This window comes from Nerophis lumbriciformis, linkage group LG02, assembly GCF_033978685.3.
Source record: "Nerophis lumbriciformis linkage group LG02, RoL_Nlum_v2.1, whole genome shotgun sequence".
Lineage (NCBI taxonomy): Eukaryota > Metazoa > Chordata > Actinopteri > Syngnathiformes > Syngnathidae > Nerophis > Nerophis lumbriciformis.
The window spans coordinates 30760938-30782315 of NC_084549.2; the positions used below are offsets into that span (position 1 = coordinate 30760938).

At 40.5% G+C, this 21378-nt stretch overlaps 1 protein-coding gene across 2 annotated transcripts in view; it reads right to left on the minus strand.

The window, feature by feature from the left end:
• The window catches only part of arid4b (AT-rich interaction domain 4B), a 127026-nt gene extending 105893 nt beyond the window's left edge, over positions 1-21133 (minus strand). The window contains exons 1-2 of one of the 2 annotated variants that reach the window (XM_061960635.1): positions 20886-21133; positions 19388-19436 (exon numbers count right to left, since the gene is read on the minus strand). In XM_061960635.1, coding sequence (XP_061816619.1) covers positions 19388-19393 — 6 coding nt within the window. In that variant the 5' untranslated portion in view covers positions 19394-19436; positions 20886-21133. The remainder of the gene's footprint in view (positions 1-19387; positions 19437-20885) is intronic. The other variant, XM_061960645.2, reaches the window with a different exon arrangement.
• Positions 21134-21378: the final 245 nt, after the last annotated feature.

The following is a 21378-nucleotide window of genomic DNA, read 5'->3' on the forward strand; positions in this document are numbered from 1 at the left end:
AACGTCACATATCCCAGCATGCACCGCGCGCTCTTCTTCTTCCGGGGGCGGGTGGTTGCTTACAGTACAAGAAGAAGCGCTTCCTGTTCTATGGGGGCGGGTGCTTACCTTGGCGGTTGCTTGCGTAGAAGAAGAAGCGCTTCCTGCTCTACCGGGAAAAAAGATGGCGGCTGTTTACCGAAGTTGCGAGAACGAAACTTTATGAAAATGAATCTTAATATTTATCCATATATAAAGCGCACCGGGTTAAAAGCCGCACTGTCAGCTTTTGAGTAAATTTGTGGTTTTTAGGTGCGGCTAATGGTGCGGAAAATACGGTACATCAATTGACGAATATAGAGAGGAACATTTTCGTGAAGGCTGAAATTAAGTGTATATTATTTTATAATATGTTCTGGTTGATAGTCTTCAATTACAGAATGTTTAGCAGGCTGAATATTACATTACATTAATAAATAGAAAAGGTTAAGACATTGTCATGAAGCGATACAAATACATACCTGCCAACTACTCCGGTTTTCCCGTAATTAGTACGGTTTTCATCAACCTATTCCGGGTTACGGTTGCAGTGATAAAAAATACGGTTTTTCATTAATTTAAAAAAAAAAAAAATGTAAGTTTTATTCACGAAATCGAGTAACAACAATGACAATCGACACTGCTTCCCGTAACTTCCTATCGAGCCATTCCGAATGCCATGCGCGAGGCTATTTATAGCACCGCTGCCAAGCACGAGGCCATTGTTTCCAAACGAGCGAACGATCATGGAATCAGCCGGAGAAAAATCGCATACGAGTCTTAAACCGAAAAGAAAACTGCAGTCATTCCGTGAAGAATATTCAAAAGCCTATCCGGGAATAATTATCCGTTCCAAAAAGGGTGAAAACTACGCGAATTGCACCTTGTGCAGACAAGATTTTTCGATCGGACACGGAGGAATTAGCGATGTAAAAGACCACGTTGGGACAAAAAAACACAAGTCTAATGCCGTTGCTAGCGATACAAGTGGAAAACTTTCAACGTTTTTCGTCGCCCAAACAGATTCTTTGGATGTGATAAATGCCGAAGTTTTATTTACGGAGGCAATAATTGAGCAAACAAAAAGGTAATGACACCAATGTTATCTATTGGAATTGTTTAGTACTGTTATACTGTTAAAAGTGTTTATACTATTTATGCTTTCAAGTCCAAGTGGAAGAAATCTTGTTAAATGTTGACAGCATAACTACCAAAATACAGAAGTATGTCCTTAATATTTTTGCAGTGCTATTTCTGTTGAAAAGTTAAAATGATTACATTAGAGATGTGATGTGCCACTTTTCAAGTGTCTGATGGCTTAAATTAATTTTCATTAATTTTTCATATTTTGAATTCTTTTGAAAGGCTTACAAAAAAACTACATTTGAATTGTAATTCCATGCTATTGACAGGACTATTAATTTTAATGAAGTTAGCTTACCATGTTTACAGTATGATAATTGTGATAGAAATGTGAATTTTAGGCACAGAATATTTTTTACAATTGAACAAGGCAGTAGATTATACAAGCTTGGACAGAAAGTTAATAATGACACCAATTTTTTTTTTAATGGAATTGTTTAGTACTGTTTTACCATTTGTTTAATGTAAAAAGTGTTTATACTGTTTATACTTTCAATTAACAAATTGAAGTCTTGTGAAAGGTTGACAGGATAACTGGCATTAACTGTCAAAATAATTTCAAACTATTGAAGTTAGCTTACAGATTAAACATGTCAATCAACCCATATGATTTTTGCTGTAATATTTTTGTTTTGAAAAGTCACTGTGACTGATAGAAAAGTGATGGTTTTAGCAACATTTTAACCTGTCTGAATGCTAATAATCATTTTGCGTCGGGGGGCGAAGCCTGAACCCCCCACCAGGACTTTGTCCTGGACCTACCGGGGCCTGCGGCCCCTGGACCCTGGCTTCTAGGTTTTTCTGATTTCAAAAGTTGGCAGGTATGCAAATACATTGTACAGCACGTAAGAATATCGGAAGCATTTATTAAAGCACAAAGAAATATCATTTATATTACAAAACATGTTTGGCTCGTAACAATCCATATTTTGTGTTACTAATGCCTGAAACTGGTATCTAAGTCGGTAAGTTTTCAAGCTTCCCTAAATCGGCATGTGCATGCTTCAAGAGCATTTACGTTTTTCATGGGTTTCAGCAGCTGCGCACGTTTATGCCCCATTTTCCTGTCCTTCATCATGTCATTTGACTCGTGGCCCTTTTTAAAATTTTATTACCAATCTTATGATAACAAACGGCACAGTTTCAACAGGTTTTAGCTCCCCTGTACACACTTTTGTGTCCGTGATTCTCTCTAGTCTCTAAACACAACTACATTTTATAAGAACACCAGAAGAATATTAGATTTGTTGCTTTTGTTGTCTTTATTTTTATTTTTTAGAAGTCATCTAAAGTCTCTAGAATGACACTTGAAAAATTCTCAAAGTACATTGTAGAATACGGTAAGCAATAACAATTGAAAATATGGCAAAACGATTAAAAATATATATCTTAATACCAATTAAAATTAACAGATTTGTTTTTAAATGTATGTACAAATTTTTTTGTCATTTATGCAATCTAATCGACTTTATTTAAACAGCACATTTTAGAAAACAATAATGCACAGGAGTTAAAACTTCAATTAGAAGCAGGTTAAAACTAAGGAGAGTCAATTGTAAATGTTGTTTTAAGAAAATCATTATAACATCCATCCATCCATCCATTTTCTACCGCTTGTCCCTTTTGGGGTCGCTGGAGCCTATCTCAGCTGCATTCGGGCGGAAGGCGAGGTACACCCTGGACAAGTCGCCACCTCACCACAGGGCCAACACAGATAGACAGACAACATTCACACACTATGGTCAATTTAGTGTTGCTAATCAACCTATCCCCAGGTGCATGTTTTTGGAGGTGGGAGGAAGCCGGAGTACCCGGAGGGGACCCACGCAGTCACGGGGAGAACATGCAAACTCCACACAGAAAACTCAGGACTACTCAGGACCTTCGTATTTGTGAGGCAGATGCACTAACCCCTCTGCCATTATAACAGATTGGGCAAATTATTTTATATGTCATGGTGACCACGCCCATAACCATGCCCCCACCACCACAGGTATCTTGGCAGTCTCTGGAAACCCAGCATGATGCAAGTAGAGCTGGGGCGAAAATCCAGTATTATAGTTACCGGTATGTTTTAGAAAAAGATATATATGAGATATATATTTGAGACACTACCGCCATACCGGTATCTGTTTATGTGCCTTTGTTACGGCCGGGGCATCGTGGCAGGGATTGCAGCCAAGTAAGGGTACAGCCTGTACGGAAGGTCGAGCATGCGTCCGGAGTTACAACCGCACATTGGCGACACCGACCCCCCGCCACATTCACCTTCGCATACAGCCGACGTGCCCGCACCGGGTGGTGGCTCCTCTTTGCTAATCAGAAGTAACACAATCTGGTGAAAAGATTCAACAGAGCAGCCGTCAGAGACGACAAACTGTCACTGCTAACTGCTAAAGCAAAAAAAACTGTTCCGATTAAGGCCTCACTGATGTCACACGGTGCTTAGCAGCTGACACCGCCTTTTAAAAGCACACAGATGCAGCTCTCACAAACCTCTCTTAACTGCATATAACATATTTAACTTTTTTTTGTGCTTTTTTTAAGTAACGCGTTACTTTCCCTAGTAATTTGTTACACTTATTTAAGAATAATTCCATCCATCCATCCATTTTCTACCGCTTATTCCCTTTGGGGTCACGGGGGGCGCTGGAGCCTATCTCAGCTACAATCGGGCGGAAGGCGGGGTACACCCTGGACATTAGTAAGTAAATGTATTTTTGGTGAAGTAACAAGTACCGTATTTTCCGCACTATAAGGCGCACCTAAAAACCACAATTTTTCTCAAAAGCTGACAGTGCGCCTTATAACCCGGTGCGCTTTATTACGATTCATTTTCATAAAGTTTCGATCTCGCAACTTCGGTAAACAGCCGCCATCTTTTTTCCCGGTAGAACAGGAAGCGCTTCTTCTTCTACGCAAGCAACCGCCAAGGAAAGCACCCGCCCCCATAGAACAGGAAGCGCTTCTTCTTCTACTGTAAGCAACCACCCGCCCCCGGAAGAAGAAGAAAAAACGCGCGGATATCACCGTACGTTTCATTTCCTGTTTACATCTGTAAAGACCACAAAATGGCTCCTACAAAGCGACAAGGATCCGGTTCATAAAAAGACGCAATCTCTCCATCCGCACACGGATTACTACCGTATTTCACAGCAACTGATATTCCTGTGAACCGCACTGTGGAACGGGAGCACGTACGGTGAATATTCGCACCACAGGGAATGAGAAGTCATCCTTCACTGTGGTTCTAGCTTGCCATGCTAACTTCCACCCATGGTGATATTCAAAAGGAAGACCTTGCCAAAAGAGACCTTTCCAGCCGGCGTCATCATAAAAGCTAACTCGAAGGGATGGATGGATGAAGAAAAGATGAGCGAGTGGTTAAGGGAAGTTTACGCGAAGAGGCCGGGTGGCTTTTTTCACACAGCTCCGAAGGCGAACACACCTTCACTAAGACGGGCAGACAGCGCCGGACGACATACGCCAACATTTGCCAGTGGATCGTAAATGCCTGGGCAGATATTTCGGTCACAACTGTGGTCCGAGCTTTCCGGAAGGCAGGATTCACAGAACTGCTGCACAACAACAGCGACACTGAATCCGATGACTTCGACGAGACGGAGCCGGCCATTTTTGGATCCCACGCTTGCGCAACTTTTCAATTCGGACACCGAAGACGAAGAATTCGAAGGATTTACGAATGAAGAATAACTTCAGAAGGTGAGCGCTATGTTTATTTTGTGTGTTGTGACATTAACGTTCGAGCAACATTATGTTGCTATTGCTCTACACCATTTTGAATTTTACTATGTTTGTGATTGCACATTTGCGTACATTTTGGGACAGAGTTGTTAGAACGCTGGTTTTCAATATATTATTAAAGTTTGACTGAACTATCTGACTGTTTTTTTGACATTCCCTTTAGCGCAGAGTAGGCGCGGCTTATAATCCGGGGCGGCTTATTGGTGGACAAAGTTATGAAATATGTAATTCATTGAAGGTGCGGCTAATAATCCGGTGCGCCTTATAGTGCGGAAAATACGGTAACTATAATGAATTACCTATTTTAAAGTAATTTTCAGAACAGTGGTAGTCACAGTAATGTGGTGTTGAGGTTAAAGTAAATACTTTGCATTTTTTGTTTAAAATACTGTTATATATCGTATATCGCCATTCAGCATAGAAGTACCAGGATATCAGTTTTGGATCATATCACCTAGCACGGGCGCATTTATAATAACATTTATTATTTACGTATTTTGCTCATTTTAAGCATACGCAGTGCATTCATTTAAAAAACGCATCACAACCTTTGATTTTGATTTTTTTCAAAACAACATAATTGATTACTCACTGCTGACATCATGAGAACCAACAAACTAGGGCTAGGCGATATAGCTGAAAACTATATCTCAATATCAGCTTCTTATATTGATCGATATCGATAATTATTGATATTTTTTATGACTTATTTAAGACTGCCAATAAATACAGTAAAACAATTTCCAACTTCCCTAGGGTGCTACTTTTCAGTGGAGAGGGTGTTTGGGAGCCAGGTAGGATGAGCGCAATAGACACTAATAGTGTATAAGCTATTGAACACAACACAGTAGTTAGGGAAGCGACTAATTAAACCGACACACTCAGGATGTTGCCAACAAAACTAAAGACACGCTTCTGTTATTGAGTTGATATGCCAATATTTTACAAACCCCGTTTCCATACGAGTTGGGAAATTGTGTTAGATGTAAATATAAACGGAATACAATGATTTGCAAATCCTTTTCAACCCATATTGAGTTGAATATGCTACAAAGACAACATATTTGATGTTCAAACTGATAAACTTTTTTTTTTTGCAAATAATCATTAACTTTAGGTTTTGATGCCAGCAACAGGTGAGACAAAGAAGTTGGGAAAGGTGGCAATAAATACTGATAAAGTTGAGGAATGCTCATCAAAAACATTTATTTGGAACATCCCACAGGTGTGCAGGCTAATTGGGAACAGGTGGATGCCATGATTGGGTATAAAAACAGCTTCCCAAAAAATGCTCAGTCTTTCACAAGAAAGGATGGGGTGAGGTACACCCCTTTGTTCACAACTGCGTGAGCAAATAGTCAAAAAGATTAAGAACAACGTTTCTCAAAGTGCAATTGCAAGAAATTTAAGGATTTCAACATCTACGGACCATAATATCATCAAAAGGTTCAGAGAATCTGGAGAAATCACTCCACGAAAGTGGCATGGCCGGAAACCAACATTGAATGACCGTGACCTTCGATCCCTCAGACGGCACTGTATCAAAAAACAACGTCAATCTCCAAAGGATATCACCACATGGGCTCAGGAACACTTCAGAAAACCACTGTCACTAAATACAGTTCGTCGCTACATCTGTAAGTGCAAGTTAAAGCTCTACTATGCAAAGCAAAAGCCATTTATCAACAACATCCAGAAACGCCGCCGGCTTCTCTGGGCCCGAGATCATCTAAGATGGACTCACGCAAAGTGGAAAAGTGTTCTGTGGTCTGACGAGTCCACATTTCAAATTGTTTTTGGAAATATTCGACAGGGGGAAGCGAACCATCCAAACTGTTATCAACGCAAAGTTCAAAAGCCAGCATCTGTGATGGTATGGGGGTGCATTAGTGCCCAAGGCATGGGTAACTTACACATCTGTGAAGGCACCATTAATGCTGAAAGGTACATACAGGTTTTGGAACAACATATGCTGCCATCTAAGCGCCGTCTTTTTCACGGACCCCCCTGCTTATTTCAGCAAGACAATGCCAAGCCACATTCAGCATGTGTTACAACAGCGTGGCTTCGTAAAAAAAGAGTGCGGGTACTTTCCTGGCCCTCCTGCAGTCCAGACCTGTCTCCCATCGAAAATGTGTGGCGCATTATGAAGCGTAAAATACGACAGCGGAGACCCCGGACTGTTGAACGACTGAAGCTATACATAAAACAAGAATGGGAAAGAATTCCACTTTCAAAGCTTCAACAATTAGTTTTCTCAGTTCCCAATCGTTTATTGAGTGTTGTTAAAAGAAAAGGTGATGTAACACAGTGGTGAACATGCCCTTTCCCAACTACTTTGGCACGTGTTGCAGCCATGAAATTCTAAGTTAATTATTATTTGCAAAAAAAAATACAGTTTATGAGTTTGAACATCAAATATCTTGTCTTTGTAGTGCATTCAATTGAATATGAGTTGAAAAGGATTTGCAAATCATTGTATTCCGTTTATATTTACATCTAACACAATTTCCCAACTCATATGGAAACGGGATTTGTATTAAGTTTCTCTTCTCACGCCATGCAGTGAATCGACAGCAAGACAGAAAGATGGCGCAACCACACTAGTGTTATGAAAGTAGCGTATGTGTGTGTGTGCTCCTTTAAGAATGACAGTGTTGGCGACTGGCGAATGTGTCCAGTTGCGTCCTGCAGAAATAAAAAATAAAGCGACCAAATTGTCACAAATCTGCGGCATCGTCATTCTGACCCGAAAGCGGAGCTTAGCAGACCCATTGTCGGGTAAAGTGAAGGGTGTTACCCCCGACAAAAACATCGGCCCTGGAGGGAAAGTCTCCCCTGCGCTCCTCAACTACGGGCTGCGACTGGGAGCAGGACAGCAGGAAAGGTGTAGTTGATACTGTCACGTGATTGGCTGTTACTGTGTCCCTCAAATTGCTCATTGAATACTGTTAACTGATTGGTTGTTAGCGTGTCCCTCCCATTCCTAAGTGTTTCCTGTATTCCCAAAGCGGGAGTGGCTTCATGAAACAAATCTTGGTTCATAATTTCTGGTTTCTTCCCACCCAAAAATATATATGGAATATTTTATCTGAACGCATTTTATATTCATATCGATTAAGTGTCTTTCGCGATATATATTGACATTGTATTATCGGCCCAGACCTACAACAAACATAATAGCACATCACTTACTGTGCAAGGTCTGCTGTCATTAGGATGCCGACTGCTAGGATGTTCATATATTCCCATTTAGATGAAGAATGATTTATAATCTCACGAAGAAAAGGGGGGTGAAACCAAGTGTCTTTTTGTGTTGTTTTCGCCATAAATTGGTTGTCAAAGTGTACTAACTCGTCGGAATATGTCCTTGTTCTTCTATCATGCAGGTGAGTTGCATGATTTATGATCTACAATAAAGTTTGACAAGCAAGGAAGCAAAGAAGCAGCTGATCAGTCAACCATGTCGACACTGGCACTCAAGCTTGTGATCACAGTGCAGCTATAAATAATGTGTCGGTGTTAGCGCTTATAATAACAATATCACTGATACTTGGTTAATATTCAAGTAACAAAACGTAAATGAACATTGTTTGGGGCTTTTGGGTGTTTTTATTGGGTTTTATGGGTGGAGTAGAGGACATCCCGTTGGCTCTGCTGTAAGCAGACTTTTATTTAAGTTAGAACGCAATAAAAAAAAAAGTTAGTCGTCATGTTTTTCATAATGATTGTGAACGATAGGCTTTTTTTTAAAGTGCTGTTCCCCTTTAACAGAGACAGAACCTATTTTATTGATTTTAGCTGTGATTTTCATTCAAGTGCAAAATGATGCTTACACAATATATTATATTTTTATTATGTGTTTGCTTTATTTAACTTGGTATTTAAAAGTTTATATTTCAATTACAAGAAATACGAGTTACTTGCATTATTCTTATGTATTATCATTACATCAGTGGTTAATTTGGTCTCAAAAAATAATGGCAATAATATTGTTTATCGGCAAATTTGCAGGTCACTATATCCATCCATCCACCTTCTTCCGCTTATCCGAGGTCGGGTCGCGGGGGCAGCAGCCTAAGCAGGGAAGCCCAGACTTTCCTCTCCCCAGCCACTTCGTCCAGCTCTTCCCGGGGGATCCAGAGGCGTTCCCAGGCCAGCCGGGAGACATAGTCTTCCCAACGTGTCCTGGGTCTTCCCCGTGGCCTCCTACCGGTTGGACGTGCCCTAAACACCTCCCTAGGGAGGCGTTCGGGTGGCATCCTGACCAGATGCCCGAACCACCTCATCTGGCTCCTCTCGATGTGGAGGAGCAGCGGCTTTACTTTGAGCTCCCCCCGGATGGCAGAGCTTCTCACCCTATCTCTAAGGGAGAGCCCCGCAACCCGGCGGAGGAAACTCATTTCGGCCGCTTGTACCCATGATCTTGTCCTTTCGGTCATAACCCAAAGCTCATGACCATAGGTGAGGATGGGAACGTAGATCGACCGGTAAATTGAGAGCTTTGCCTTCCGGCTCAGCTCCTTCTTCCCCACAACGGATCGATACAGCGTCCGCATTACTGAAGACGCCGCACCGATCCGCCTGCCGATCTCACGATCCACTCTTCCCCCACTCGTGAACAAGACTCCTAGGTACTTGAACTCCTCCACTTGGGGAAGGGTCTCCTCCCCAACACGGAGATGGCATTCCACCCTTTTCCGGGCGAGAACCATGGACTCGGATTTGGAGGTGCTGATTATCATCTCAGTCGCTTCACACTCGGCTGCGAACCGATCCAGTGAGAGCTGAAGATCCTGGCCAGATGAAGCCATCAGGACCACATCATCTGCAAAAAGCAGAGACCTAATCCTGCAGCCACCAAACCGGATCCCCTCAACGCCTTGACTGCGCTTAGAAATTCTGTCCATAAAAGTTATGAACATAATCGGTGACAAAGGGCGGCCTTGGCAGAGTCCAACCCTCACTAGAAACGTGTCCGACTTACTGCCGGCAATGCGGACCAAGCTCTGACACTGGTCACTATATCATCGAGCAAAATTTGTTATTGGCCCAGTCTTAGAAGTGTAGTTTCTGCCCTTTGTATGTAAATAAGTGCTCCCACAGCAGAAATACAAATTCTGTATTACTACAAAATACAAAATTAAAAGCATGTTTATGTCCATTTTGTGCTGGCTGGTCGATGTTCGTTTATTTTGAACATGAACTACTTTGTAATTGTATGCATCACATATTTCTGAATGTTTTATTACAGCATGTCAAAAAGGGAGTAGGAAGAGGCAGAGCTTATTTAATCCTACTCCTTGTAATAACATAGCAGTTATTTTTAACCCATTTATTTGTTAACTACTTGTTAAACAACAGTAAATAAATAAATAAGTCAATGAATAAATATACAATGAGTAGGTAAATAATGATTAAATACATAAAAAACAATAACTAAAGTTATTATGAATAAATATTTAAATAATTTATGATTCGCCTATGAGATGAATAAGAGTATCTCATCTTTTTTAAACAAGGTTCAAGATGATTATCAAGATTCTTCTTATTTGTACTTTGTGAACACTTTGTGTTTGAACAGTTTCTTAAACTGGATCGTACATTGTTTGATTTCCTTGCTTTATCCATTCCATAATTGAATTCCACACACTGAGCTGTTTTAAAAAACACTATGCTTAAAAAACACTTAATTAAATCGAACTAATTGTCCAGTCATGGCATTAAAAACTTGAAAAATTATCTGTCGGGGTTACAATTAATGATGAAAAATTGTATCTATCTGTGATTGATTTTGGGATAACTGAACAAAATGTGATAACCGTTATTAAATATTTTAATCGTTTGACAGCACTTGTTTACACTGTACATATTGTGCTTATTACACACCAGCAGTTTGATTACAAAATTAATCTTAGTTGTAGTTTTCATTACCAAATTTGAAGGTGTTGAAATCGCTATGTAAAATTGTTCATGCTAAAAGTAGCCCGTCTCTGGCAAATCCAGAGTGGGAAGAGTGGGGCCTTACTTTACATTTGAGCGTTTTTTACCATGCATATTTGCTTTGTTGGTGTTGAAAATTGCAACATTACTGAGAGGGAGTTTGCTGAGTCTGCCACGAGTGCTGCTTTGATGCTTATTTCCTTGAGCTGGTGTCAAGTAAGCAACCAGACATGGCAACTGTGCAACAGGACGTGACATCACGTGCAACAAAAGGTATTGAAATATGGCACCGTTTAATTTTACGTGAAGTGATACCCAGTAGTTACGACGGACTTCGGTCGGTGCCTATAAAAGTATTGAGTTTGGTCCCTTGTGTTCTCACTACTCAACTACATTGTTGCCTCACATTCCGTTCAGCACCCACAACTATGCTTGAGAGTTTTGAATATCAATAAAACAGTATGTTGGTGAAATAAAAATACTTATGTGGACTCATAATATAAGACAACAATATGTTTAGGCCTACAAAACACAATTGCCCAGTATTTAGATGCAAAGCAACAATACTGACAGTGACATAATAAACATATTGGCCCACTTTAGTGTACAATATTTGGTTGTAGGCATTTAAGCTGAACAAAATGAATACTTAGAAGGCATGCAAGAAAGATTTACACTCCCTCTCATTCTAGTTACACGTTCCATAATCCTGCTGTGAATTACTTCTTTGTGCACAGCAGAGTCACAGCAAACTTAGTGACCGTTGCTTTAGCAGAAGTTGTCTTGGCAATGCAACAGCAATTCTAACTAGAAACAAAAATAATACTTCTGGTTTCTACTGAATGTTGGAGCGGTAAGTCTGTTGTACTCCTCCTGCAGAGCTGCTTTAATCATAACCCAATAAATAATATACACTTTGTTGTCATCAACAGCAGACAGACATATTTTATTAATGCACATTTTTAACACCCTGTTTCAAACATACAGTGCAAAATATCCCTTCTTGCAAACGACAACATGAGTAAATTATGTACAAAAGCTACATAAACGCTAATTATAAATCTCAAGAGGGTTGGCTAAATCTACTGCTCCAGTTATTTTTTCATTTTTGTGTAGAATGAAAGAGAGTGGTACCAAAGAAGCATGTTACATATCCATTGTGCTCCCTAATATGTAGCTAAGGACACACAAACTCTAGGAGGAATGTGAGACATCTGGAGGATGCGGTCTCAACTCAGTAAGGTTGTTAGCTTGTACCTTGCTAGCTGGCTAAAATGTATAAGACGAAGTTGCGTGAAAAATAGATTTTTAGTCAAAGTCCGCCAGTTAAACTTTGTTTGAATCAATTCAAGTACTCTTTAAAGCAGGGGTCCCCAAACTACGGCCTGCGGGGCGGATACGGCCCCCCGGCGTCCAAAATCCAGCCCGCGAGAAGTTAAGAAAAATAAAAATAAATATTTTTTCTATTATTCTTTTTTTAAAATCTGTCCTTACTAGTCCATTTTCTACCATCTCCTAGCCACTCAGGCAAATCATATTGTCTAAAAATGCATTTTACCATCGATAACGTGACATGCAGCAAGTACGCTCTTTAAGTCAATAGGTGCGCGAGGAATATATACGTTTGTATATATATATATATATATATATATATATACACACATATATACATACATACATATAAGTGAAGTGAATTATATTTATATAGCGCTTTTCTTTAGTGACTCAAAGCGCTTTTACATAGTGAAACCCAATATCAAAGTTACATTTAAACCAGTGTGGGTGGCACTGGGAGCAGGTGGGTAAAGTGTCTTGCCCAAGGACACAACGGCAGTGACAAGGATGGCGGAAGAGGGGAACCTGGAACCCTCAAGTTGCTGGCACGGCCACTCTACCAACCGAGCTATACCGCCCTACACATATATACACATATACATATATACACATTTACATATATATATATATATATATATATATATATATATATATATATATATATATATATATATATATATATACATATATACACACACACATATATACACGTTTTATATATACACACACACACACACACACACACACACACACACACACACACACACACACACACACACACACACACACACACACACACACACACAGCGCGGCCCCCAGCCAATTTGTTTTAACCAAATGCGGCCCCGGAGTCAAAAAGTTTGGGGACCCCTGCTTTAAAGCAACGTCAATTTGCAATGCAATGGAGAAAGTAGGGTTGTCCCGATCCGATATTTGGATCGGATCGGCCGCCGATATTTGCCAAAAAATGCGTATCGGCAAGGCATGGGAAAATGCCGATCCAGATCCAGTTTTAAAAAAAACTCAGGTCCGTGTTTTCCAACGCACCGATTTAAATAATACATTCCACTTATCTGCTGCTCCCTAATTTCCGTCCCGCATTTTCCAGCACACCTTCAACACATCCACAGGTCTGTGTCCTAACCGTTAAGACGGCCATGTGAATTAAAAGTTACCGGTAAAAATGTCAGCTGTCTCTGTGTGATATAGAAAATGACTATATCGTGATATTCGAGTATACGTTCTTACGCAGTTGCTTTTAGCTGCTGGCATTACACTACAGGCTCTTCTCACTCTTTCCTGTCTGTCCTTCTCACAGACAGACAAGCGCACTTTCTTACACACGTCACATACTGTCACAACATACGTCAAATACGTATACGCCCTCTCCCAGCAGAGAGGTAGCAGCATGGCTAACGTTAGCTGTGATGCTAGCGCAGCCGTGCGAGTGGTAATACGAATGAAAGAAGAATTAATTAATTCCCCCAAAAAACAGCAGGGGTCCATCGTCTGGCGGTGGTTTAGCTTCAAGTGGGAATATGTCAAACAGACAACCGTAATTTGTCAAGTGTGGAGCAAAAGCGTTGCTACAATAAGTAGCATTACTGCTAATATGTAGCATCATTTGAAAAGTCCCCTGCTAGAGAATGAAAAGTGTTTGAAACTCCGCACGTCAACATCTCCATTTGTGCCACACACCATCAAAATGCCAAGGCAAACATTTCCAGATCAACACCGTATGAAAAAATAGTGATTTTGTTAGTTGTGATTTCGTTCTCTGCATGAAAGTTTAAAAGTAGCATATATTAATGCAGTATGAACAAGAATGTTTTAATGTAGACACATAGAATCATTATACTGCTGTGATTATATTCACCAAGTGTTAATTCAAGGCTAAGGCAAAATATCGAGATATATATCGTGTACCGCGATATGGCCTTAAAATATTGCGATATTAAAAAAAGGCCATATCGCCCAGGCCTAGTTCAATGATACCATTTCTGTTTGTCATGTATAATTTTGTCTATTTTGTGTTTATCCTTGAATAAACAGGTCAGTTTCTTGTTACCAACCATTGTGTATTATTCAAACTCACCTAATTCAGCTGGCTAGTTGTTATCAAGAGTACTAAAACCCTTTTCAACATGAATCTGACAACTAAGTAGGCTAAATAACTTTAAACTGTAATACATGCTCGGATAGGCCAGTATCGGCCAGTATCGGTATCGGATCGGAAGTGCAAAAACCTGAATCGGGACATCCCTTGGAGAAAGGCACAATAAAAACGTCAATCGTACACACTCGCGCACACACACACTAAACATTCGGCATCAATGAGCCGTTATCATAAGAATAAACATACAATCTATTAAATAGCTAAAATGTTAAGAATTCATCAATGACACAATTGTATGCATTGAGTCTAATAGAGTGCTAAAATGCCATGAGTTCATCAATAATACATCAATGTGCAGCTTTTTAAACACATCATCACAAAATGTTTGTTTTCTTTTTGAGCACATTTGATTTGTGGTTTCATTGTTTGTTGTTCTTCCTACTATTTTATCTGACTTGTTTTTACAAACACTTGGTTTATTGTGCACTTTTCCAATGCTTACTTTTGAATGGACAAAAGTTTAATACGTATTTACATGTTTGTAACAGCAGTATAGTTACAGTGTAAATATATATCTATGAACAAATTAATCATCTTTCTTGTTAGTAAACATATGCCTAAAAATATCTCAATCTGAATTTAAAAGTTTATTGCTAAAATAGAGCCACTGAATATGTGTATGCTTTATAAGCAGACTACTCAACTAATCGTTAAGATAGTCGATGACTAGTCGACTATCAAAATAGTTGTTGGTTGCAGCCTTAGCGTAATTACCAGTCGTAATTAATGTGATCATCCCTCCAGCCAGATATTGACAACCAACTGAAATAACACAAAAAGTCAAAACCACCACTCTTGCACAGAGAGAGACATGCATGAGCAACACAAGGGTTCATATCAGTCTTCACTGATACATAGAAAAAAACTGTCAGAAAGTTAGCAAAGTTTTAGTACATACATTGCATTGGTTTTAAGGACACGGCTCTGTCCAAGGCTACGTACTGATAATTCAGAATACATGTAACTTAACGTCTTCACCAAATTACAAATCTTTTTGGTCATTTGAAATATTAACACAAATGAGGTGATGTCTCAGATGAGAAAGCAACTTCCAACCACTGCATCATTGACAACCTTCTTTTTTAATTAAGTCCTGAGCAGTAATTAAAAACAAACTTCTAGTTGTTTGAGTGTACAGTATATGCAAATGTTCTGCTGACAAACCCTCAATAAGATTTGCACACCACCTCCTGTTGTAATACACACAGGTATTAAATGTAAAAGAGCAGTGTAGCATGCCTCATTGTCTTGCATATAAACAAAAAAGAAAGGGAAGAAATTAATCTTCAAAAATAACAATAAAAAAGTGCACACTAGGGATGTCCCGATCCGATATTTGGATCGGATCGGCTGCCGATATTTGCCAAAAAATGCGTATCGGCAAGGCATGGGAAAATGCCGATCCAGATCGAGTTTTAAAAAAAACTCCGGTCCGTGTTTTCCAACGCACCTATTTAAATAATACATTCCACTTTTCTGCTGCTCCGTAATTTCCGTTCCGCATTTTCCAGCACACCTTCAACACATCCACAATTCTCACGCAGTTGCTTTTAGCTGCTGGCATTACACGACAGGCTCTTCTCACTCTTTCCTGTGTCTCCCTCTCACAGACAGCGAGCGCACCTTCTTACACACGTCACATACTGTCACGTCATACGTCACATACGTATACGTCCTCTCCCAGCAGAGAGCGAGGTAGCGGCATGGCTAACGTTAGCTGTGATGCTAGCGCAGCCGCTAAGGTGCGCGCCTGCTCAAGCGTCCTCTGCGCACGGCAAATCTATGCCACGCACAAAATCAAATAAAAAAATAAGCGCATAACAATTTTCGACACACGGACACGACAGAGACAACAGTTTTCGTCATCATTGTTCAAATATTGTGACGTCTGTGGAGACGCTTATCTCCATTCGGTGCCACACGTCCAGACTCCACACCATCAAAATGGCAAAAATTTCCACATCAACACCGTATGAAAAAATTTGTGATTTTTTTAGTTGTGATTTCCTTCTCTGCATGAAAGTTTAAAAGTAGCATATATTAATGCAGTATGAAGAAGAATGTTTTAATGTAGACATGCAAGCCTTGAAAGAACATTTTTAAAATCAAGACTACATTTCCTGCAAATGGGTGCATTTCTACCCTATATTTTAACTTTAGATTTATTCTCATATCAAACTCTTTTGGCTGTCTTTTTGACACTTACATCAGGCGCCCCCCTCCACACCCTGGATTATAAATAATGTAAATAATTCAATGTGATTATCTTATGTGATGACTGTATTATGATGATAGTATATATCTGATAGTATATATCTATCTGTATCATGAATCAATTTAAGTGGACCCCGTCTTAAACAAGTTGAAAAACTTATTCGGGTGTTACCATTTAGTGGTCAATTGTACGGAATATGTACTTCACTGTGCAACCTACTAATAAAAGTCTCAATCAATCAATCAAAACACATAGAATCATCATACTGCTGTGATTACATGCATCAAGTGTTCATTCAAGGCTAAGGCAAAATATCGAGATATATATTGTGTATCGCAATATGGCCTTAAAATATCGCAATATTAAAAAAAAGGCCATATCGCCCAGCCCTAGTTCAATGATGCCATTTCTGTTTGTCATGTATAATTTTGTCTATTTTGTGTTTATCCTTGAATAAACAGGTCAGTTTCTTGTTACCAACCATTGTGTATTATTCACACTCACCTAATTCAGCTGGCTAGTTGTTATCAAGAGTACTAAAACCCTTTTCAACATGATTTTGACAACTAAGTAGGCTAAATAACTTTAAACTTTAATACATGCTCGGATAGGCCAGTATCGGTCAGTATCGGTATCGGTCAGTATCGGTATCGGATCGGAAATGCAAAAACAATATCGGTATCGGATCGGAAGTGCAAAAACCTGGATCGGGACATCCCTAGTGCACACCACCCTACAACAGTCCGCGTTGTGAATGCATATGCACAAAAAACAAGCAATTTTACTTTGAATTGTATTTTTGCAAGAACATTGTCATGTAAGCATGACCTAAATATATGGAGGTGTCTCCAGACCAAAGCAGTTCTAGTGTTGAATGGGAGATTTTTTTTAATGCAAATAAAATTCAGTTTACAGCGGAGCCAGTGAGAGGTCCTCTATTTCACCCATAAAATCCAATAAATAACCCTTCAAAAACTGCTAACAATACTCCATTTACATTTCGTGATTTGTGTGAATGTGAGTGTGAATGTTGTCTGTCTATCTGTGTTGGCACTGCGATGAGGTGGCGACTTGTCCAGGGTGTACCCCCGCCTTCCGCAGCTGAGATAGGCTCCAGCAACCCCCGCGACCCCGAATGGGGCAAGCGGTAGGAAATGGATGGATGGATGGACTTGAATATTAACCAAGTATTAGTGATATTGTTATCACAAGCGTTAACGCAGACGAACTATGTATAACGGTGCCGTGATCACTACGTTTACATCTTCAAGTGGTCGGATGCTTTCTCGCTTCTTGGAAGTTTATTGTAGATGATAAATCACGCATCTCACATGGACAGAATAAGTCTAAGGACCTATTCCGACAAGTTGCTACACTTTGACAGCCATTTAGGACCCGGACATGACGAGAAAGACACAGAGGCTGACGACATTGATGTACATCCTCAATGCATCGCCTAAAAAACTGTTTTCATAAAACCCACCATGTATCACTCGCCTCGGCCTTAAGTCAGCATATCAGTCATTACCAGCGCTTAACAAAGCATTGCTGCTTCAGAATACATTTTGCAAAAACAGCTGAAGCCATTGTAAAAACAATAAAATCATAATAAAATGTACTTGACAACACCCAACAATACACAATCGGAAAAACAATAATATTTATATAAAGTTCAAACAATGTCTATTAATGAAAACACAAAATTGAAGAATGCGTTCAAACATAGAAACGGTTATTCTGGTCCTGGCAAAAAATGTATAAAAAATATACTTGGTGTGCAGTTCAGTGTAGTTTGGTTAGTGTTCACACTTGTGTTTTCGTCAGCGAACAAAACAGTGCTCAGATCATCATATAAATAGCCCCTCAACTGGTCAGCGTACGCTGTATGTTGTTCGACCACAAGTCACGACTCCAAAACATCATCCAGGTTGCAATTTCTCGCAAAAATAATTCTACAGTGATGTGTTTAACAGATGACATTTTACTACGAAGGGTGTAAGTTTAGGACAGGGCTATTTGACTGGCGACGTGAAGGCCAAATTCGGCCGAGCGCTACTGAGAATTCGAGGGCTATTTTTACAAATATCGTTACTGACAAAATAAATTGTGTCAAATGTCCACTTCACTGTAAGAATATTAGTGAAAGGAAAAGTCAGGCCTTGCGATCCTTAGCTTTCTGGAAATGTGGCCCCCAAAACCATTTAGTTCAATAGCCCTGGTATAGGATATACATTGCGCAATGAATCAGGACATCAAAAAGGGATGTCATGTAAGACAAAACTGCTTTTCTGACGACTTGTCATGACCAGCACGACCACTTTGTTGAAAAGACTCCGATATATTCAACTACTCTATTTATGTTCTCAGGGCACTCAATCGATTGCAACTGAACTGTTCAGTTTGTTTTAGAAGACGTACCGCCTCTCATCCGAGCAGGCTTCACCGGTTCATGCTTACAGACTTATAGTCTATGAGGATACATAGATGAGGCTTTGGCACTGGCATCTAGACTTGGTCTGACCAATCTAAGTCTATGAAAATGAACTGATGAGAGGTGAAATGTCTTCTAAGACAAACTCAACAGCCCAGTTGTGATCGATGGAATGCCCTGATAGTACAATGACCTGGATGAATGAGAACATCTGCAGACTGCATTTACGCTTCTGGGCGGAATAACAAGTGTGAACACTTTCTAACTGTAGATAAGCTCTGATTGTTCACAACTTAATAATACACAGACTGACAGGAATACACATGGAAGCAATATGCAAGAAAAAGTGAGAACATCCTACCTTCATCTCTCTTTGAGTCCTCTAGGTGACCAGTGAGGCGGTCCCGGGGCTGAAACGGGTTTCAAAAGATGTTAGACATGACAACCTCAGCGCTACAACAAAACAAGAGTTACATGATGACATCATTTATTCTCCTTGGATGCACTGGAAGGAGAAACAAAACCAAAACCTGGGCGGTGGACACACGCTTCACGCAATCATCACAACAACCCATCTTCTTTTGTTTCTTCTTTAAGGCTGCAACTCCAAATGCAAAACGCCAAGTGTGATGTCCTGTCAAGAAACCCCCCTGCAACAATATCGCTGTTGCAAAGTAAGCTGATCACTCTTATTCGCAGAGCCTCAAAAGCCGTTTATGTAATGGCCCGTATATGTGTGTTGGAGTCCGTCAGTTAGCCTTGTGGCAATGAAGGGCACACATAGCCATAGTCTCCGGTACAAATGCACCGACAATGTTGCAGTCAGGGTTGGAGTGGGAGCAAAGTGCAAACACACACACACATTCATACATACAGCGTGCTGTCTGCACCGCACCGACTCCCTTCACCAGATCCGCGGATGACGCCATTTCTAGTGCCGACAGTCGGTTACCATGTAATTGTTGGGACATTTTGCAAAGCAGTTCGATCAATGCATCTGCACCCATCTCATCCCAATATGGAGGATATCGTCCATGAAAGCACGCTGACCCTGATACGGTTCCTGTTTTTTTTTTTTCCTCGGCTCAGCGCTGCTCGCTTACGAAAATACAGCCATGACTACCCTGGCTTTTTACATGCTACATGTCATTCGAAAGGGGCACTAAAAAGGGACGCCAAGTTGGGCAAAGCAATGAGGAAAAAGTCACTTTCACGCCATGTTCTCCTGAGCGACATGTCTGACAAAGGAACAAGCCCAACAAACGGTTCGCAACAAGGTCAACTCATCGGGCGAGGGGGACTTGGAATATGTAGGGCGATAACTGAAAGCCTTAAAAGAGAAAATCGTTAAAATGATGTACATGTAAAAACGAGGAGAAAATCATCCACTTTGCACCGTCAAGCAAGGCTGGTGAAGCGGGGGAGTTTCTTCACACAAGCGATGACTGGTGTGGCACAAATCACACTCCAACACCGCAAATAACCGCTAGCCATGACAAGAAAAATGTGAATTGTAATCATTACATGGATGTGAAGCTCCGACCCTTGTTGTTGTTGTGTGTTTTTATTTTCACTTTGACGCCTATGGCAGCAAGCTGTGCAATGGACGTGGATTCCTCTGCTCAACAACACAACACTGGTGCTCCCCGGCAGCCTGGGAAGTATTCGGACCTAACCGTCCGCTGCTAGAACCGTCTTCACCGCCTAACTTTCTTTGCCGTCGAGCTGACCGACTTGTTTTCGCCGTTAGACCCGGTGGGTCCATTCATTCCACCGGATAACAAGATTGCTAAAACGCAGGGAAGCAAGCTAGTGGGGGGGAAAAATATGTTTAAAATAGCCATTCGCTTTTGTCTTACCTGCGCTGTCAAGTTGCACAATGCGTCCGTTTTTCGACGAAAGTGTGTTAGTAATCCATAGGGACATTTAAATGGACTCTCCAAAAGGGTTTAAACGTCGCTGGTCGGCCCCAGGGTATGGTGTTGGATACGGGTAGATAAAATGGTTTTCGCAGAGCGCTGCTGTTTTTGCCTTGTTGAGAAGCTTCTCTCCAGCCTGGCTTTCTCACATCCGTCTCCCCGCCTCCTGAGTATGATTGACGGCCACGGTAGTTCCGCCCTGTCGTTTTAGCACCATCCGATTGGACGATAACATAAGAGGACCCGCCTTACCGCCATACAATTGGTTTATTGTGAAGAAAAAGTAACCATTGCAATCCAAATGAAATCAAGTACTGGCTACTTGTCACAAATACAGAACAAACGACTCACCCAGATCTAAAAAAACAAAATACATCGATGCGTTCGATTCGAGTTGAGAGATGTCCCGATATGATATATACTCGCCATTAGA